This window comes from Gorilla gorilla, chromosome 16 (assembly GCF_029281585.2).
Source record: "Gorilla gorilla gorilla isolate KB3781 chromosome 16, NHGRI_mGorGor1-v2.1_pri, whole genome shotgun sequence".
NCBI lineage: Eukaryota > Metazoa > Chordata > Mammalia > Primates > Hominidae > Gorilla > Gorilla gorilla.
In genome coordinates, this window is record NC_073240.2 from 43,537,891 (window position 1) to 43,558,782 (window position 20,892).

At 51.7% G+C, this 20,892-nt stretch overlaps 3 protein-coding genes across 15 annotated transcripts in view; 1 reads left to right on the forward strand and 2 right to left on the reverse strand.

The window, feature by feature from the left end:
• The window catches only part of STARD9 (StAR related lipid transfer domain containing 9), a 147,998-nt gene extending 147,320 nt beyond the window's left edge, over positions 1-678 (forward strand). For all 3 annotated transcript variants that reach the window (XM_031002323.3, XM_031002324.3, XM_019010802.4), the window contains one exon: positions 12-678. In XM_031002323.3, coding sequence (XP_030858183.3) covers positions 12-113 — 102 coding nt within the window. In that variant the 3' untranslated portion in view covers positions 114-678. The remainder of the gene's footprint in view (positions 1-11) is intronic.
• Positions 679-4,100: 3,422 nt separating this feature from the next.
• CDAN1 (codanin 1) lies at positions 4,101-17,573 on the reverse strand. 7 transcript variants are annotated; one of them, XM_031002470.3, is made up of 28 exons: positions 17,447-17,573; positions 16,727-17,214; positions 16,300-16,506; positions 15,935-16,104; positions 15,683-15,796; positions 15,522-15,600; positions 14,666-14,786; positions 14,378-14,487; positions 13,541-13,630; positions 12,775-12,850; positions 12,061-12,266; positions 11,652-11,772; positions 11,366-11,512; positions 11,039-11,205; positions 10,567-10,654; positions 10,235-10,324; positions 10,006-10,060; positions 9,667-9,800; positions 9,468-9,571; positions 9,097-9,255; positions 8,667-8,730; positions 8,419-8,497; positions 8,085-8,233; positions 6,802-6,909; positions 6,589-6,652; positions 6,014-6,195; positions 5,668-5,775; positions 4,101-5,144 (listed from the first exon to the last, which is right to left on the reverse strand). In XM_031002470.3, the coding sequence occupies exons 1-28, from the start codon at positions 17,534-17,536 to the stop codon at positions 5,019-5,021; spliced, it is 3,696 nt and encodes a 1,231-aa protein (XP_030858330.3). In that variant the 5' UTR covers positions 17,537-17,573; the 3' UTR covers positions 4,101-5,018. The 7 variants fall into 7 exon arrangements, with proteins under 7 accessions (XP_030858330.3, XP_063555013.1, XP_030858329.3 ...); XM_063698943.1 differs by lacking the exon at positions 16,727-17,214 and having other exon boundaries at positions 16,300-16,345; positions 16,470-16,506; positions 17,447-17,569; XM_031002469.3 differs by having other exon boundaries at positions 16,300-16,503; positions 17,447-17,569.
• Positions 17,574-19,409: 1,836 nt separating this feature from the next.
• The window catches only part of TTBK2 (tau tubulin kinase 2), a 172,989-nt gene continuing 171,506 nt past the window's right edge, over positions 19,410-20,892 (reverse strand). For all 5 annotated transcript variants that reach the window (XM_063698503.1, XM_063698502.1, XM_063698501.1 and 2 more), the window contains one exon: positions 19,410-20,326. The gene's annotated coding sequence lies outside the window, so the exon portion shown is untranslated. The remainder of the gene's footprint in view (positions 20,327-20,892) is intronic.

Genomic DNA, 20,892 nt, shown 5'->3' on the forward strand with positions numbered 1-20,892 from the left:
TCTGCTTTCAGGTGGAACTTGGTGCTCCAGGCTTCCCATCTCAGCTCCTGAGCTCTTTCATCAAACAGCAGCCACTGGTTATAGCCAGACTGGCTTCCTTCCTTGGTAGCTAGCATCTCACCGTCAAGATGGTGCTGCTGAGATGCAGGCCCAGGCTGCTCAAGAGAGACGCTGTGGCAGCTCCTTGTTACTTTCCATACCACAGTGCAGGAAAAGCTGATGCTACCTGCTGTGGCCAATTGGGGCAGACAGCACTGGCCCAGGGATGCTAGCAAAGCCCAGTCAGTACTTGGTCACAGCTGGCACCAGTGCAGAGCAAACGGCCTGAGCTCCTGGCCCAGACTATCCAGAGTGAATGCAGCTCCGCTCACCTTTTGGATTTCTCACCTTTCTTTCCTGTTTCTGGGACTCTGCGGCAGACAGGACACTTAAGGACCAGGACTGGGCACAGCCAGCAGAGCCGGGGACTGCAGTGCTTTGGCAAGGTGCTTCTGCAGGCTGGTAGGGAAGCAGGCAGCCACTGGCCAAGACTCTGCTCTGAATCTACCTCCTCTAGCATTCAGCTCTACTGTGTGATGGGACGTTAAAAATACCAAAACAGAAAGAGGGTTTAAAAAACAGCTGCACAAACCAGAACACCGATTCAGAATCTTTTCTCCCTCTTGAGTTTTTGCAAAATACTTCATTGATTTTTGCTTTTTTTCTCCCTTTCCCTCCCAGGAGAAGACATTTGGGTCTTGGCCTGAGTCAGGGGTGTTGAGCGATGATGCTCTGATATGGAGCTGTCACTCTAGAGCTCGGTCAGATGGAAGACACTATAGAACCAGGTTGGACAGATTTGGGGTCAGGGTTGGGGGCTGAGTTCTTTTGAGGACTGGTTGGAGTGGCAGCCAGATGGTGGCTGCTGACAAGGCAAGAGCAATTTCAGAGATTAAACATTGTCCTTTGAGGAAGGGAGAGGAGGTGAATGAACTCCCAGAGGAGGTGAGTGGCTTGTTGGGAGGAAGCTCAGTTCCAGAACTTACCTCAGTGCACTTGGGAGGGGTGGAGTCCTGAGCATTCCATGATTTCTGCCCTGGCCCCACCTATCCTAGGATGGGATGGGATGGAGAGTGGGTTCAGTTTTCTTGTACTTTAGCCTGGCTGAACATGAACTCTGTGTTTACCTGGAAGTGGTAGGGGTGGGAGAGATTCTCATCTTTAGTTCTGGTGCCCAAAATCTTTGGTAGATGGAGGGTAACTGGGGTTCAGAAGATGTGGTAAAAGGTCTATTTCTGTAGTGTGGCAGAGATGTATTTTTCTAAAGTGTTTGCAGGGCATTTTTCCCTCTTACCTCAGATTAAGTTATTTATATATTGTTGATTGAAGGTTTTTTAAAATTGCTTTTAAACTTCTATTTCTCGGGTAAATTTTTTGGTGACATGATATATTTAACACTCTATTTATATACTCCTACCTCTTTTCATATAAATCTCTTACTAAGACTACTGACCAAAAAAGAACATTTTAAAATTAAAAGTCCTCTGTGTACTTTATCTAGTGAAGAGTAGATGAAATCCTGCACCGGGATAGCCTAAGTGTGTGATTCGAGCTTGGCAGATTAGCTGGAGATCACCCTGGCAATACCCACTCATAGCTGTTTCAAAGATTCAGTTTACATGTATGTACAGTTTCCCATGAACTTGGCATTGCTTTGCAGGGTAAACAGCAACCAGGTAAGTTGCTCAACTATAGCCCAAGTAAGAACTAAAGGGGAGAATCCAGAACAGTCACTGCCACACCTAACAGTGACCACAGTGCCCTGGGGCTTCTGAGGCAGAGCCACCTATGGGAATCTGAGTCAGGGGATAACCAGGAGGTGACCCTGTCCGCCTTAATAGGGAAGCCAGCCGGGCATGGTGGCTCATGCCTGTCATCCCAGCACTTTGGGAGGCTGAGGCGGGTGGATCACCTGAGGTCAGGAGTTTGAGACCAGCCTGGCCAACATGGTGAAACCCTGTCTCTACTAAAAATACAAAAAATTAGCCAGGCGTGGTGGCATGTGCCTGTAATCCCAGCTACTCGGGAGGCTGAGGCACAAGAATTGCTTGAACCTGGGAGGGGGAGGTTTCAGTGAGCCGAGATTATGTCACTGCACTCCAGCCTGGGCAACAGAGTGAGACTCTGTGTCCAAAAAAAAAAAAAAAAAGCAACACCAGACCTGACTGAATCAGCAAGCGAAAGATTGAGAGGGGTCTTGTAGCAAAAAGCAAAAGCGGAGTCAGATTTTGGATTCATGGCGTGGTTCTCATACTTTCGCATACATCAGAATCACCTCAACGCTTTCCTATGCCCCAGGATGGGCCCTACCCCAAGTTACTGGTTTGGTAGCCCCGGGGAAGGACCAGAGCATTTGTGTTAACAAGAAGTCCCAGGGGACCCTGAAGTTTGCTGGTCTGGGGACCACATTTTATAAACAGCTGGCTTTGACAATTAGAGAGCAGACATACAGAATCTAGTTCACTGACCCACTAGCTGCCTGTCTCCATAATCCTTAGAGTAGCCTTTAAGGCTCACACAGGCCAGCAGGAAGTTTCCTTCATTGGGAACATGTTAAATTTCCATTCAGATTCCCAAGAACTTGTTTTTAACTCAGTGGGCCTTAAGCCAGGCCTGGGTTATGGCCCAGCCCTTCAGTCTCAGCATCCTTAGGGGTTTCAGGTTTTCCTCTCCTGCCCATTCCATGTCACACACCTCAGCTGGGTCCTCTGGAACAAGTCAAGGAGTAGCCACAAGCCTAACGCTGACCCTAAGCTTCCTGGGTGGGGGCAGTGCTGTGGTTTAATCACAGCCAGTGCTGATCTCTGGGCATAGAAAGCTTTTTTTTTTTTTTTTTTTTTTTTTTGAGACAGACAGGGTGTCGCTCTGTAGCCCAGGCTGGACTGCAGTGGTGTGATCATGGCTCACTGTAGCCTTGACCTCCTGGGCTCAAGTGATCCTCTGACCTCAGCCTCCCAAGTAGCTATGACCACAGGCATGGACCACCACTCCTGACCAATTTTGTATTTTTTAAAGATGAGGCTTCCCCATGTTGCCCCGGCTGGTTCAAACTCCTGAGCACAAGTGATCCTCCCGCCTTGACCTCCCAAAGTGCTGGGATTACAGGTGTGAGCCACTGTGTCCGGCCGAGAAAGCATTCCTTAAAGCTTTTTTGGTTCCCAGGCATTCAGAACAAATTGGATTTAAAGGATAAAGATAAAGGCCTTTGAAAATGAAGAGATCAGGGGAAAATGGTTCAGATATAGAAACTTGTTAAAGGAGTAGCTGAGCTGAGGAGACGGGAAAGGCATGGTGTTTGGGAGAAGTATGATCACAAGGTAGTGACTGAGAAAAACTCCCATTTTTTACTTTCTAGGTTGATGGGATTTCCTGGCTCTACCATGGTCACACAAGTGGATCCCTTTAGGTCCTCCTGAGGATTATATTATCAGTCCAACTCCTGGTGTTAATGCACATGATCACAGTAGTGCTTTTTTTCTTTTTTCCCCCTCAGAGATGGGGGTCTCACTCTTGCTCAGGCTGGAGTGCAGTGGCACAATCATAGTTCACTGTAACCTCTAACTCCTGGACTCAAGCAGTCCTCTCTCTCGGCTTCCCAAAGCACTGGGATTACAGGTGTGAACCTGTCAAAATCAGTGGCTCATTTATAGAGCTTGATACAGCTGTAATCGGGAAGCAATGCTTTTGCTCTGAGAAACTCCAAGCCAAATCAATCAATCAATCAAACACCTTAGCCTTAACAAGCATAACAAGAACACTGCCCCACCATGTGGTTCAGTAGGGAATATCTTGTGTGTGGAAACTACATTATCCTAACCCTTTCTCCCACAAATAAAGCGAGTTACACAGGAGAAGTCAGTACCACTGGCGATAAATTAATAGATATTGCCACCAGAGACTAGCCCTCTAGAGTGGAATATACAGGCATTTCTAAGAGCCAAGGTAGCTCACCTTGTAAGGCACAGAGCAAAGCCACAATTACAGCACTCCACCTACAGCCCACCCGAGACTGCAGCCTTCTAAAGGGAGAAGACAGGTGACAATGATTAGACATCAAGCCCTTGTTAAAGAAAACCAGTTTATTTTAAAAAGCTCTAAATGCCCTGTGCTTGGTCCCTGGTCAGGGAGAGGTCTCAAGAGGTTACTACCTGCACAGGGGCTGAAGGTACAGGGGGAAAGTCAGGTTTCAGTTGGTTGAGTCCTACCTTATCTGTTAGGCTTTTTCTAGAAAGTCTCGCTCTGTTACCCAGACTGGAGTGCAGTGGTGCGACCTCGGCTCACTGCAACCTCCACCTCCAGGTTCAAGCAGGTCTCCTGCCTCATCCTCCCAAGTAGCTGGGATTACAGGCACACACCATGCCCAGCTAATTTTTTTATTTTTAGTAGAGACGGGGTTTTGCCATGTTGGCCAGGCTGGTCTTGAATTCCTGACCTCAGGCAGTCCGCCGACCTCAGGCCTCTCAAAGTGCTGGGATTACAGGCATGAGCCACCAAACCTGGCCTGTGTTAGGCATTTATAAGGAGATGGCAGTCCAGCTCCTGGTGATAAGAAAATGTAGACTCCCAAGATTCATGTTTTAACTTTCTTCATAAGTTAAGCAGAAGTCATTTGCCTCTGTCATGAATTCCAAGACTACAAAGTTTTAAGAGATGCTGGGATAGCAAATGAGGCTTGAATTCTGTGTTGACAAGCCCACACACCTCCTTTCATTTAGTATCCAAGAGATAAACACCACCTCTTCTACTCCAGGACTGGCATCTCTGGGCTTTTCTGACATAATCCCGAATCAGGCCAACTCTCCTTCCTCTAGGATTCGCGTGGTGGGATGCCAGGCAGCGACACCCTTAGAGCAGGAAGTCTGACTGTAGACCCAGCTACACCCCAACCAGTGAGGGTCTGCATTGGGCACTTGGGCCTCCTCGTGAGGCGGGGGTCCAGGGTTCTAGTGCAATGCCCAAGGCAGGGCCACTTCTCAGCCCTAGCTCTGGGCCAGCACAGTGCCCCGGTTTGGCTGCACCAACTCACAAGCTCTTAGCTGGGGTTCTGGCAGGTGGGGCTCGGCTAGAAACAGATTAGACAATGTTGCTAATTCTTCAGCAAAGTCCTGGAATACATAGAAAGATGAGGGAAAAGGCAGCATGTAATAATTCTCAATGGCTCATCCTTTTTCACTAAAGACCACAACCTGGCTGGCTACATTATTTTTTCTCAACTGCCCTCCACACTGAAATGGACATGAAACCTTGTCTGTTAGTACTCTGGGAGGCTGAAGTTATGGCAGGGAGTGAACTCTGATGGAGGCACAGGCTTGACCAGTTTTTGAGTACTACTGAGTGCATCTACTTTATCTTGAAATTATTAGTCCCATTAAAATCCAGGTTATTCTAATTTTAAAAACCCATATAATGGGCTGTGCTGCTTTCCAACTAACTGCCTGCCTTTCGTCCGTCTTCCCACTAACACAGTCCCTCATATAATAACTACTCAAATCGGGACAATTTCAGGGTGGCCCTGAAGACTCTTGACAAAAATCCACTTAGTTTGGCCCCATCACTTGCTTCCTTTCAGGACAGATGGGATATGTAACACCTGCTCTCTCTCCACCTAAAAGACAGGAGACTCCTTACCCCTGGCCACTGGGCCTGGTGGAGGCTGCCCAGGCAAGCCTCTATCTCCATCCGTCCCATCAGACCCTTCTCCACCAGCTCCCGGAGCAAGAATAGCAGCAAGTCCCACTGCAAAACACACCGAGGTCAGGGTTGCTAGGAGGACGGCAGAGTGACCCTGATGACAGGGATTGAGATCTCAAAAGGGCAGAGCTGTTGGGAAGAGACTTGAGATGGATAAATGGAGCCCATTTCTGTGTGGAACAGGAAGGGGAAATAAAGGATGCAGAGCAGCTCATAGTTTGGGGCAAGGGTGGTGGATGTTCGGAGTGTGACTGCAGAGGGCTTCTTGTTCCATCTGACTCACCTCCCTTGGCCTTGTGTCTGCCAGAAGCCCCACATTTCTTGGGCTCAGCAGCAGCTGCAGCGGAACCGGCCCCTGAAAGTCTTCCTTCCACAAGGAAAGCAGCATGTGCAGAAGCCTTCGAGCCTGCCCTCTCTCCAGCCTGTACTGTGCCGGGGGCCCTAGGATAGGAATTTGATCTGCAACTGTGGAAAGAGGAAAGCCAAGCTTTAAAAGATGGGGGCAGGCCGGGTGCGGTGACTCACACCTATAATCCCAACACTTTGGGAGGCTGAGGTGGGCAGATCATGAGATCAGGGGTTCGAGACCAGTCTGGCCAACATAGTGAAACCCCATCTCTATTAAAAATACCAAAATTAGCCAGGCGTGGTGGAAGGCACCTGTAATCCCAGCTACTTGGCCGAGGCAGAGGTTGCAGTTAGCTAAGATCGTGCCACTGCACTCCAGCCTGGGCAACAGAACAAGATTCCGTCTCAAAAAAAGGGACAGAAGAGGGCTCTGTTTCTAATCTTGCTTGTACCCAACCCTGAGATTTGGGGGATCAGGCAAGAGAGGGATTTGATGGAAAGGAACCATACCGAGGAGGGAAGCTAACTCCACAGAGCACTTTGCCAGATGCTGCTCAGCAGGTGGGCACAGGAACTGCGGTTGGGGTGGGGGGGAAAGAGAGACCATAGGTATCACCATGCTTACTGCTGTGAGAACTGGCCCTGAGCCAGCGTGGCTCTGGTTATCAGGTCTCACACAAGGACACAGAAAAAAGCCCTCCGGTGGCAGATGCCACAGCTCACCTGGCGGCACCGCAGCGTCTGGCCCAGCTGGCCTAGGAGCTGTTCCAGATGCTCTGGGGAGACTCCCTCGTCAGGGTCCCGTGGCCCCACGGCCAAGGAGAGCACGTCCTGTGAAGAGCAGGGGGAGATATCACCTTGCGCTGGGGGCCAGGATACCACAGAGAATTTGGCTTGGGACAGGGATCAGCCAGTGGAGAGAGGCAGAAGAATGGGCCCTGGGATATGGTGAGTAAAGCCAAGTTGCCCCTAAACCTGGGACTTGGGCAGGATAATACAGCCAGGGGAAGCAACCATGTGGACAACAAAAGACAGTAGGCTGCCATAGCATGGGAAACGTCACTCAACTTGGGACCAAACTGTAGCTAACCAACTCCCATAGGGCATCTTATTCTTGAAGCATGTAAGGAAACCGGCCTATCAGATACCGTCTTAGTATCGTCTCTCTCTCAAGCCTCTCTGTTCATCTTCTCTGGAGAGCTGAGCTTTCAATACAGAAATCCTCTGCATATTGACAACCAGTATCAAATGGCCACTAAGCCTCTTCCTCTCCCTCCTACATAATCTCCATTTTTTAGTCATTGTACCTTATAGTCCCTATTCCAATCTCTATTCCTCGATCATTACCCTAGACCAGAACCAGACAGTAAATATTTTAGGCTTTGCAGGCCATAAAGTCTGTGTCCCAACTACGCAACTCTGCTGTTCAGTAGTTGCACAAAAGCAGCCATAGGCAGCTCATACACAAATTAATATGGCTGCATTCCACTAAAACTTCACTCACAAAACAAGGGGCTGGCTCACTTCAGTCCATGGGCTGTTTCTTGACTCCTGCTCTAGACAGTCTTTGAATTTTAAAATAAAGTTAGGAGAACTGATGGTTTATTCTTACTGCCTGTAACTAAACAAGCATCACCTCCCACATAGAACATTTCTGAAATTGTCTCCAAATACTGGGGCGACTGCCTCCTAGAGACTCATTTGCTATCAAGCCATTCACCACCCCACTCTCATCACCATCTGCATAATAAGCATTTAGTCAAAAATGTCCTAGCTGCCCTTTTCCCCTTTTGGATGATTAAAAAGTCAGAGTGACAATTAGGAAAACCATTCAATTCAGCTCTGCCCTACCTAACCCCATTCAGTAATGAGTGAAACGGGGACTAGCTGGACAGCACAGACAGCTTCTACATAAAAATCCTGGAGCTGATGTGAGAAAGGAAAAACCAGGAACAGAGCAGGGGGGAGGGAGCAGGGAAGCCAAAGGGAGTAGGGTAGCCGTGTACTTTTATCTCGGAGATGAGGTGGGAGGGGAGGGGAGCATGGTGCTCACAGGCGCGGGAGCAGCCCCTCCGCTCCCCCCGGGCAGCAGGTTCAGGACCCTGGGCTCGAAGTGTGCGACTCACTGCTGCTTTCACCTCCCTCCTGATCAGTGCTGTGGGGCAGAGGGAGAATGGGAAAGGAATCACAGGAGAGCCCTGCACAGGTTCACCATGCTAACCCATGCCTTTTGCTGTTTCCTACTGGCTCTCAGTCCCATCGCCCACAAGATGCCTCTGACTCTCTGCCAGTCCACTTTTTAAACACTTGATTCAGCCACTCCCCCATCCAGGACCTTACCTGTGATGTTGGCTGACAGCCAAGCACAGGCTTTCTCTGTTGCAAGCCCCACAGCAATGTTCTCTGCACTGCTCAGAACCTGCGAAACGGAACTACAGAGTCAGGGGCTAGGGGAGGGCTGGGTGCAACAAAGGATGCCAGAGTCGAGCACTGACCCCGCCCCCGCCACCCTCCCGCAGCCTCAGACTACTCCGTGCACCTCCCCACAACTGCCTGGCCTGCTAGTTGCAGGCATCCCTCACACGTACGGCTGCCGGGGTCTCCTCTGGAAGCAGCGCCCGCACAGCCCCAGGGCTCTTCCTTTGACAGAACCTAAAAGGGGACAGATGGGGTCAGTGATCTCTGGGTATTTCAGCCTGGCTGCAGAAGTAAATGCCCCGAGTGCACCAAGCCCCTGACCTGGGAGGCTGTACCTTGGAAGGAGGCACCGTTTGCCCTCCCACCCCACCCCAGGTGCCAGAGAAAAGAGAAGCCCAACTGCCAGCCCCACAGCATCACACACACTCCCAAACCTAGGTTTGGCTTTTGTGCCACAGAAGGCCTACAGCCAGTGCAGGGCTTATAGAGAATGGGCGCCGGGAGAAGAGAAGAAAGGGAATAAAGAGTAAGTGTGAAGGAGGAAAGAAAGGACGGAGAAAGCCAAGAGGAGAGTGGATCAAATGGACCAGCGCTGCTTACTCCCGCCCCAGGGCCAATGCCTGGGCCCCGTGGGGGCACAGCTGGGAACACAAGATCTCCAACAGCTGGGCTGGGTCTCCCCCTTCCTCTCCCTGTGTCACCAGCTGCTCTTGGAGAAGTGACTCTGCCTGGCGCACCAGATCTGCCACCAGTGTAGCCCTGCAGCAGGGACAGCAAGGTTGGGGATGGTTGGAGGGTTAATCGGAAAGAGGCTGCAAATTTAAGGGTATTTGGTCAGAAATTTGCTTCAAAATGTGTCAGCCATTTCAGCCCCACACCCACCCTCTGGCTGACCTCCTCACTTTAGCAACTGAGGAAAAAGGGGAAAAAATGGTAGGGCGATGAGACCAGGATCCTTAACCCACTCTTACTTGATATGTTTGACACAGTTTGATCCAATTCTTTCTGCCACAAACTCTACAGTCCGGCGCAAGGAGGGCGGCTGGTTGTGGAAAAAGGCCTGGGCGAGCTGCGCCTGGAGGGAGGAGGGAGAGGCAGCGAGGCTTCCTCCAGCCTCCCTGTCCCCGCCCCCCACCATTTTCCCCACGGCTGTCTCCGCCCTGCCCTTACCTGCAGCCCCTGGCTGGTCTGGGAAGGCTGGGCTCCCAGGCTGGTGGTAGTGGTGGGGGTGATTTTCCTCATGAAGCCCCCACTCCGTCCACTACTGCCTGACACCCACGAAGCGAGCAGTTTCCGGAGCTCTCCTGTATCAGTGAAGTCCAAGTTCTCAGTTCCAGAACCCTCTCCCCTCCCTAAGTATCATGGACTTTATTTGTGGAGTTAAGAGGCTCAGATACCCAGGAATGACTATGAATGGAGCAATATCCAAGGGAGCTGGGCCAAGGGGGTGCCTTTTGGGTACTCATGGAGGGACAGACCAAGGACCGTCCAGGGAAGACCGGTGCTCACCGATGTAGGGGCAGCAGGTGTAGAGCAGCTGCTGGTCCACCACAGGCGCGTTGTCCTGGGGAGAACAGGTTGGTGTCAGCAGGCTGCCCCTCCCCCAGCGCACCCAGAAAGCAGGCAAGTTGGCAGGGCGTTTACAAGGGTTACATCTGCCCCTGGCTGGGCCTCCCCAGGCAGCCCACTTCCTTTATTCCTGAGTTTCCCATGGCTCTGGCTGGACCCCAACACTCACCAAGCCATGCTCTGGGGCTACTGTGTCCACCTCAAAGGCATATGAGGGACCCTCTTCCAGAAAGAACAAGTCCTCAGGGACTGTGGGAATCTGGCAAGACAGTCACAATTCAGGTGAACTTCAGAGACCCCCACCCACCCCACCCCACCTCCTGCACGGTCCCAGGGTGTAGGCGCCAGCTTCAAAGCAGCCACCTCTGAGATGATGGGAATCCCCAGGCCTTTCCTGAACCTTCGTCTTCCAGCCCTTGCCTCATTCGCACTCAGACATTTGCCCACTCCCCATCTTCAGCTGCAGAACCTCTCTCCAATCTGGACCCTCACTCTGCCCACCTGGAAAAGCCAGCCCAGGACAGCAAGTAGCAGCAGCTTGTTCAGGAAACACATCTTCCCCTCACTCTCCTGCGACAACACCAAGCTCCTGAAACATCAATGGGCAGTACACGGGTTTGAGCAGAAAGGGGAAGGGAACGGAGGCAAACGCTGTCACTGGAAACTGGCTTGCAAAAGCAGAACTAAAAGGGACTGGGGCCATGTTAGCAAGCAGGATCCCCCCAGTCCCGCCTCCTGCATGGGGACCGTCTCTCAGCGGGGCCACCTCAGGAACAGCATGAGGCCAATGAAAGTGCAGATGATTTCCCACTGTACCTCAGGGGAGCCAATCCTGCCTCTCCCAGGGCTCAGTTATGGCCAGGGCACCACACACACAGTGCAGACTGCTCGACCCTCTTTATTAATAGCAGGCTTGACCAATGTCCCCTGAGTCCCGAATCCTTTCATCAAGCCTTAGCCTTGTTCCACTCACCGGTGCAGGCGCAGCAGGAGAGTGAAGATGTCCCGGTAATATTCCAGCAAGGGAACAACATGGTCAGCAAAGGAGAGAAACTCCACCAGCCAGGGCACAGTGAGCACTGCCCGGCGGGCCTGCAGCCCTCGCTGCAGCAGAGTCCGCACATCCAGGACCGGAGGGACCTGGGAGGGCCAGAGCTCGGTCAGGGGGCAGGTCCCTAGGAAGGGCCGGGAGATGCCCTTTAACCTGCCTGGTTTCCAGAATAGCCAAGGAAACCAGTCAGCTTCAGTGCCTGGCTGGTCCTCCCTGCTCCCTCCTCACCAGAATCCCCCGCCCATTCACCTGGCTCCTGAGGGCCAGAATGGAGTCCTGAAGCTCACCGGTCGGGGGAGGTTCAGGCCCCCGGTATGGCAGGAAAGCCACAAAGCCCAGGAATTTAGCCAAAAGTCTCAGGCTAAGAAGCACCACAGCAAATTGTTTCCGCTCACCCTGCATGGAATCAAGGGAAGTAAAAGGTCCAAGCATGAGGCTTCCAGAACAATTCCCGATCTGTTATAAAGTTTTTCTTGAACATACTCCCTTCCCTCCTGGGTCAGACCCCATTATTTCCCTTGTTCTGTTTTCGGACCTGCCAGTCTACGTCTGACTCCCCGTCTTCATCACTGGGCTCATGCTGGGGCAGGGCAAGACCATTGAGCTCCTGGATCTTCAAGCTCAGACTGTCCATGAGATGCTGGTTAAACTGGAAGCTGAGAAGAAGGGGTGGGTGGGGCATAAGCACTGGAAGAGGTACAGGAAAAGCCAGAATCGAGAAGGGGCACTCCAGAGGGAAGGGAGCAGCAGGACAGACAGGCAGGCCCAGGAGCAATGAAATCACCCACGTGGGTGACAGAATGAGAAGTGCAATAAAGCCAGCAAGTTGGAGCTGGAAGGAGCCTATCTCCAGGCAAAGGAGACTGGAGAACTATTTACCCTTTTGGGAAGCCAAACCTTTCCTGGCCTCTGCCCCATTCCTTGCAAGACACAGGGGAGCCTACCTGCTGGCACTAAGGATGAAGTCCCTAAAGAAGCCTTGACAGCCTGGGAAGGTGGGGGGTGGGCAGGGCCCCCCACTGCTCTGAGGAGCCATAAGCCGTTCCTGTAGGCGCCACAACCGCCCCAGCTTGTCAGCTCCCAGCATACTCAACACATCTGGGGCCTCGCCCAAGACGGTGCCCCCAGCACCACCAGGGCTCTGACACATCTGGGGTGGAAGAGGAAGGAGAGAAATTAAAAAATCAGTAAGTGGGAGGGAAGGACTGAACAAAAAATAAGGAGAAAGTAATGAACATTTAAGCAATGCCAACTGTGTCAAGCGCTTTAGATAGATTTTCTGAGATGTGAATTACAGTATTGTTTCACAGGTGAAGAAACTGAAACTCCAAGGTTAAGCATGTGCCTAGGGTCACTAGAGCTAGGATCTGAAACAAAGCTTGACTACTTACTAAGCTTGGGCTCTTTACCACAGCACAAATCAGAGGGAAGGCAGTAGCAGGCTGGAGGAGCTGCAGGGCCCGGGATGTGTCAAAGAGAGTGCCCTGGCTTTTCTTTGGCCACTGGAGTTTCAGCCACTCCACGAGGAGTAGAACTCTTGTTCAAATTCCAGCCCAGGACCTGCCAGGCTGTCTGCCCTATCCCAAAGTGCAGCCGTTAAGTGGCTGCCTGTGATACCTGCTGTTTAATGTGGATTAATCTCTTGCTGGGGCTGTTACCTGGAGTAGTTGTTTTTGGAAAAGCCGAACAAAGTGGCTGTGGCTGCAGGCTGTGGAGAGCTGACCCATCATGGCCCTGAGGAATAGAAGGCGCGAATGAAGGGTGTGGAAAGGAGGGAGAGGGAGAAAGATCTGAGAGAAGCAGCCAACCCCTGGACTTCCCAGCCGTTTACCAGGGACTTGAGCAGACCTCAGCCAGAGCCAGCCTGCAAAGGGACACTGAAGGCAAGGGACACTCCCTCAGCACCAAGGTCCTCCGAGGCTAGAGGTGCACTTAACCAAACAAGAAATCATGCGACCGCACCCCACGACCGTCTTCAGCCACACTAACAGGCGGCGGGTTTCATGAGCAATGTGAAGGGAGATGACTGGACTGAGGTTTGCGTTCTGAGCCCAGGCATCTACCTACACAGTGACCAGACTTGCCCAAATTAGAGGATGGAGAAGATGGAGGCTGGATGTGTCTAACCAGTGACTTGGGCCAAAAAAAACCTCAAGCAACCTGGGTTAAGAGCTTTGGACTTTCTAAGCAATTGCCACTACAGAACAAGGATAAGACACCTGTGAGTGGAAGGAGCTGGAGAGACACATCCCTTTCGAGTAGAGGCAGAGTTATCAATAACTAAAGAGATTTTGGAGGATAGAAGAAAACAGCTAATGGCTGGTAGGAGTGGGGAAAAGCCTTCCCTCCTCCTCCCTCCTGCCACCGAGCAAGCACTGAGCTACTCATTGCCAGGCACAAGAAAGACAAGGTCTGAGCACCCACCTGATTCTGCTGCCCAAGCCCTTCTCAAAATCCCAGCCAGGCTCCTCATGGTGATCTTCCCACTCTCGCAGCACCTCATAAAACACATCCCTGACGCATAAGAACGCCTGATCAGCCGAGGCACTCACTCCCACCAGTGCCTTCCTGCCCCTGGAAGAACTATCCGTAGCCCACCCACCACCTTTTTTTTTGGAGATGGAGTCTTGCTCTTGTCACTCAGGCTGGAGTGCAATGACGCGATCTCAGCTCACTGCAACCTCCGCCCCTCTGGGTTCAAGCGATTCTCCTGCCTCAGCCTCCAGAGTAGCTGGGATTACAAGTGCCCGCCACCACGCCTGGCTAATTTTTGTATTTTTAGTAGAGATGGAGTTTCACCATGTTGGTCCGGCTGGTCTCAAACTCCTGACCTCAGGTGATCCGCCCCTCGGCCTCCTGAAGTGCTAGGATTACAGGCGTGAGCCACCACACCCGGCCAGCAGCCCCATTTTTAAATTTCTCCAGAGTTCTCTATATGATGACAGTAGTGCTACAGACCAGCGACACATTACAGGCTTCATGTACTTCTGTGGGCAGTGACAGTTCATCCTGGCACACTCTTGCCTGAGAACCCTGAGACTAAAACCATACACCTGTGAGATGGCTGGCTAAGCACCAGGGTTCACAGGTGCACAAGAGAATGAAGCCAGGTGGTCCCTATGATGGCCGGCAGGAAGGACCTGGGGGGACTAACCCACCACCTGTTAGTGCCAAACTCCTAATTTCTATGAAACCAAACAGCTGCCTATTCCAGAAAAATGTCACCTCATTCCCTCCCCAAAAAGTCCCTTTTCTTATCACCTCTGTTTCTTAAAAGTATGAAAGGCTCGGTCACTGGAGAAGTTGGCACGATTGTCAGTCTCTGGCTGAAAGGAGACAGCTTGAGTAGAGGGAGGCATCACCAGAGAGACCTAAAATACAGCAGGAACGTTAGGAACTGCAGGGTCATGCTGAGAAAACTTCTCCCTCTTATTCTTGCCCAGAGTTAGCTCACATTACACTGAAGTGTCGTCAGCAGGGTTGCCTGAATTTATGAAAGCTAGGAAGGGTTAGGTCCAGGCTAGTGGGCAACTAAGCTGGGGTTACTACCTTGGCAACACTGCCCTCATAGGCAGCTCGAAGGCGGCCTTGCAGAGCTGGTGAGAAGCACAGCAGCCGCTCATTCTCAGCCAGCAGCTTCAAGGTCCCTTTGTCCAGGTTGGAAAGAACCCTGCAGGGACAAGAGCACCTATGACTGAGACCAGAACACAGACTGCAAGTAGGAAGCAAGCACCTGCACACCACAGAGGATCTCTAAGGCATGGCGCAGGTATGCAAGCCCAGATATGTACTGCAAGGTCATGGGCCAAGGATCAAAGATAATGAAAGTCAAGGGGAGGATATGAGACTTTACAGAGCAAGGACCAAGATAGCAGGACAGGAACATTACCCAGAAACCAAAGCTCAGCTGCCAATACCACAGGGGTCCATTTCTTTTTCTTTTTTTTGAGATGGGGGTCTCTGTCACCCAGGCTGCAGTGGCGTGATCTCACTACAGCCTGGACCTCCCAGGCTCAGGTGATCCTTCCACCTCAGCCTCCTAAGTAGCTGGGATTATAGGCGCACTCCACCACAAACCCGGCCCTTTTTTTTTTTTTTTTTTTTTTTTTGGTAGAGATGGGATTTTGTCATGTTGCCCAGGCTGGTCTCAAACTCCTGGGCCTAAGTCACTGTCCTGCCTCAGCCTCTCAAAGTGGTGGGAATGCAGGCGTGAGCCACCACACCTAGCCCCATCTCATTCTTTCAGGGACTACATTCATAGCCTTAACACAAAATTAAAGATTATAGGTAGGAGAAGGTCCAGGACCACTGCCCCTGTGTTAAGCACCAGCATATATCCCAAGCAGCCAGAGAGCTAAGCAGGTGATGAGAATGAGGCCCAAATGCCTCAGCCAGGGAAACTCACTGAAAGTGACACTCCAAAACCTGCACTGCAAAGAAGACACAATCGTGGATGCTTTGGAACAGTGGACTTTCCAGGGAATCTAGAAGGACAGTACCAAGCTGTCAGTTAAGAACGGTCCCGTTTCTAGACCCCATGTCTCAAAAAGAGGCTTGCTCACTGACCTAGGACAGCTGGACTTAGTTCAGGGTCACTGTCCTTGGCAGTCACCATCCTCCGGGCAGTGAGGAGCTGAAAGACGAAGAAAAGCTCCAAGAAGAGGTTTGGTACCAGGTTCTCTAGATAGATACAAAAAGAAAGCCCATGGTATGGGCACCATTTGGAGCCAAGGCTCCAAGGTTCCAAGTGCCTTACCAATTCTCTTACCCATAAGTTCTACAAGTATCTCCACTCCAGCTCCCTCTGCTCTCACTCACCAGCAATGCACGAGGAGTAAACAAGGGCTACAAGCTCCAGCCGCTGGCGGGAAGACACTCTGGCAGGGTCCGCAGGTTCATCTGTGAGGCTTCCTGTCCGGCTGGGGAGGGGCGACCCCAATTCTGGGGTGGGACAGGTGGGGGTAGGTGACTGCTGCAGCTGCTTAGAGCTATGGAATAAAGAAATTTCATGAGCAGTCAGCTTGGCTTCCCTGCTACGGCCACACTCAGGTCCCTCCAGAGAAGATACCAACAGCCCAGGAGACAAACCCAGAGTCCCCAAGAGGGAAATCAATTTCAGGGAAAACCCCTGAAGATCCCCCACAGCGAGGAAACCCATATCCCCAGAAGCGGCCAGGCCATACCGCTCCTTCCTGAGCATCTCTCGCTCCTCTTGCAGACTTCTGCACCCTGGGGGAAGGCCAAGGCCCCAAGGGCTAGTGTCCAGGGCTGAGGGTTGGGAACTGGGGACACAGCTGATTGGGGGTGAGGTGAAGCAGGTCTTGGGCTTGGAGAGTGACCGCTCTTCGCTCACCGGAGTTGGGTTGATCCTGCGAGAAGGCTTCGTCCTGCTGAGAGTAGCCACAGGTTTTTCTCAAATTCCTATCTTCAAACATCTCCCCTCCACCACCGCAACAGCTAGACCTCTTGCCAAAAAACCCCACAAAAACCCTCACCATCACCCCCAGCCTTCTACCCATCCTGGCGCTCCACTGCGGAGCGCCGAGCTCGAAAGACTGACTCCCCAGAGCCTTCGTGGTACCCATCTCCTGCATGAGAGCTGAGTCTCACCCTGTAGGGCCGGGGGGAACCGAGCCTACGGGAGGGAACTCCTCCAGGTTGCTGAGGTTTGGCGGATCAGACAGCGTGAGGCTGGGGAGGCTGGGGCGGCTGGGGCTGCCAGAGCCCCTAAGCCTCCGGCCCCCGGCTCCGGGCAGGCTCTCCCCGCTGACCCCCTCCTCCAGGCCGCGGCCTCCACGCTCGCGGGCCGGCCCCGGGCCCCGCCTCCTGCCCCCGCGGCGGGCCAGAGGGGCCTCGGCAGCGGTGCTCAGGGCCTCGGTCGGAGGGAAAAGCTGGCTGCGCGCCCCGCGGCTACCCCGCGGCGGGCCTCCCGGCCTCCCTGGCAAGGCTGCCGAGGCGCCCGGGGTCTTGGCGGGGGTCGGGGGCCCCTGCGGGAGGACGCGGCTGCTCTGCTCCCTCAGGAAGTTCAACAGGAACGGTACGAATTCTTTCCGCAGGGCCCGGAGTGAGCTCAGCGCGGCCGCCTCCCCAGCGTTATCCTAGGGCAGAAGCACAGGTGGAGGGGCGAGAGGGTCAGCCGCCGGCCCGGGGGCCGTGAGCAGCCGGGGCCGTAGGGCGCGCCTCGGGTGGGCGGCCCGGGCAGCGGCGCCCAGTTGGAGTGCACTCGGCCCGGCTGGCAGCCAGGCGCCCTAGAGGAAGGGGACTGGAGGGCTGGACTCCACTGCGGGAACCGGCTTCGAGTGAGACCTGGGGGCGTGTCACCGCTGTTACCTCCGAACCCCGGGTGCTGCGCGCGATCCACCGCACGACGGCTGCGACCGACACCTCTTCTCGCAGCAGCGACTCCAAAACGGCCGCCATCCCGGTCGGGGCGCTCTGGGGCGACTGCGCAGGCGCCGGCACGCCGCGGGCGGCCAGGGAGGGGCGGGGCCGGCGGCGGGGAACGACCGTTGGGTCGCGGGATGGGGAGGGACCCGGCTGGCGGGGCGGGGCGGAGCCGGCTGTTGCCCAGACCCACGGTCAAGGCCTCGCTGGGTCCTCAACCCCAGCCGAGAGGCCGGTTGTTACGAGGTGAAATGTGGATCACAGCGCCTGGGGAGGCCCACCTTGGCTGCCCGCCCTGGAGCGACCTGAAGGGAGGGATTCGAGCTGGGAGTGGGGCTGCCGCGGGTCGGACGCCCCTCTAGGGAGACCCAGGACCCGGGAGAGAGGTGGAGGGGAGCAGAGACAGCCACCAGCTTCTATCTTCTGCTCTAAGCACATTCTTTCACGAGTTTAAGTTTCCTAGATCCAACTGGCACCACCCCAGAGAAATTATAATCTAATCTTTCATTTTGACTTTGTTCTTCTCAAAGGCCGATTTTTCAATCCCTTGGCCGAGCAGTACCCATCGGCTTTTCAGCGCTCACCATCAACTGACCATTTAGGAAAGAATTATTTCTAGGAGGTTCTTAATAATCCCCAAGCCACAACCCTTAAAGTGCCTCGGGCCACCCTGCACACAGAATTGCTTGTATGTAGCTTTATTTACTTAAGTGGGTTTACATGAGGTTAATATTTCAACTACTTTGCAGTTTAGATGTCAGTAAGCATATCATGATTAGCTTCTGGGAGCTTGAGGTTTGTTTTTTTGGGCTTGGTGTTTTTTATTTTTGTTTTGTTTTGTTTTTTTGAGACAGGGTCTTGCTCTGTTGCCCAGGCTGGAGTGCAGTGGCGTGAGCACGGCTCACTGCAGCCTTGGCCTCCTGGGCTCAAGCAATCCTCCCGACTCAGCCTCCCTAGGGCTATAGCCCAGCTAATGTTTTGGCGGGGAGAGGGCAGCAGATCCAAAGTGCTGGGATTATAGGCGTGGGCCACCACGCCCGGCCTGAGTAATTTCTTAATCTCCTTTATTTAATTTTATTTTGAGATGGAGTCTCGCTCTGTCACCCCGGGGGCTGGAGTGCAGTGGGAGGCAGAGGTGGGCGGATCACGAGGTCGAGAGATGGAGACCATCCTGGCCAACATGGTGAAACCGTGTCTCTACTAAAAATACAAAAATTAACTGGGCGTGGTGGCACGCGCCTGTAGTCCTAGCTACTCGGGAGGCTGAGGCAGGAGAATCGCTTGAACCTGGGAGGCGGAGGTTGCAGTGATCCAAGATCATGCCACTGCACTCCAGCCTGGGTGACAGAGCGAGACTCCATCTCAAAAACAAAACAAAACAAAAAAACCTGAGAGAGCATTTTGAAGGTTGCTGCTCAGTGACAAATCAAGCAAGGGAATCCAAGCGGAGAAAAACAGATGGCACGAACATTCCATGCCAAACCAAACCAGGAGGGGTGAGGCAGTGCCCTTGTGAATGCCTCCTGAGAGTTCCTCTGGTTCAAAGGAAGGTTACAGGCGGAAGGATGAGGGTGGGGGTGCAGGAATCTCTCTAGTGGTAGAAGGGGTATTTCCTATGGAGAAGGAAAAAGTACCTCCAGCCAGACAGAATAATGGACTAAAAAGGAGCTTTTAATATTTTAATTTTATTACAGGAAAACATCTCCTAACTGCAGGGACACTTAACACCTAGCTTCTATTCAGTCCTGGGCTGCTTTTTCTAGGGAACTTCTAGATGTGGTACTGCATTTACAGTAACACTATCTGCTCCCCGTTGATCTTGTAACATCTGGTGTATTCAATAACTTTATTAAATTAGAAAAATATTTTCCACTTTTGAAATCCAGACCATCACACAAACAGAACTAGATTTTGCATGCGGAATGAATATTTTATTACTAGGTTATAAAAATAAAATACAAAATAATTTTAAAACAGAACTTAAAACACTGTACAAAGCTTTAATATGATACAAATGGGAAAATTAAATAAATAATTACACTTTTATGTACAGGTGGCCTATACAAAAGCACTCCATGTTTCTGCCGATACTCTGTCCTTGGTTGCCTGAGCAAAATTGTATAAAGGGAGCTGCTTGGAGGGGAAAGGAACACAATAAAACGCCTCTGGAGGTATTTCAAAGAGTAGTTTCTCATCTCTCTGATTTCAGGAAGAGGAGAAGAGAGGGAGAGAAAAGTGGAATTATTAAAGTCATCTAACTCACTGGTCTTGTTCAACAAGAAAGAATTCTGGTTTGCGGCTGAATCTGATTTAACAGCTGCCAATAGCTCATTACTTCTAAGATGTATATCTAATTCAAAACTAGATGCTCCCCCCTCCCTCTTTTTTCCCTAAAAGCTGGGAACTTGTAAAGTAAATGGCCTAGTGAAATAGACACTGGCTATTTTAGAAAAAGGGTCAGAAGGTAGACCAGGAACTATGTATCAAGGAGAAGTAAGCGAGGCTCAAGCCCAGGCCACCTAGGCTGTGTTTATTCAGTCCACCCAATCCAATGTCAAAGCCCCAAGTGGGCCAGTGTTACCTTTATCTTCCCATCTTTGTATTTCTGAAAGCTCTGTCACCTCAGTGGACTACTTTGTCTGATGAACAGTTCAAAGAGAAGATTGTTTTGGAAAAAGTCCCAAGGGCTTTCCCCTTCCTGGGTAGCTCCCTATAAGTCAAATTCAAGTTCTGGTAGCCTTGTTTACCCCTTGTAGGCGAGTGAAGAATGCCCACACAGAGTCCAGATGTGGTGAAATGCTGGGCATTGATTCCTCAGGATTTAAACTGCATATTATTAGAGAAAAAGAGCATCATATGGCAAGGGTAGTCTATATAAAAACTTGGTTTACTCAATGTTTTTAATTAGGCGAGTGAACACTTATGTACATAATATTAAATAATATTAAACTAATAAAAAGAGAGGTAAAATTCCTATCCATTGTTATTGTAAAATTATATCATCAGCAAATTCTATAGTCACATGGGCTCAAAGATCTGCCTCATCCAATCTTGTTCCCTAGGTCAAGGAACCCAGAGCCAGGGTACCTGGGAGGCATGGTCAGCATCGCCAGTGTACATATATTCTGTGCCCATACTACCACTAACGCTTCCAGCTGAAGAGGAGGCAGAAAACCGTTACATTGCACAGGGCCATGAAAGGAAAGGCTTCACTACTTTTACATGTTACCTTAAGACCAAAGATCCAGCAAAGTCTAAGAAAATATGCTAATCATTACTGAGTAATGTTACTTTTTTGCTATTCAATGTCTTGAGATTGTGTGGAAATTCAAGGTGACCTGATCTTGTCACATACTTTAATTTTCTGATCCAAATTTGCTGAAAGGGAATAA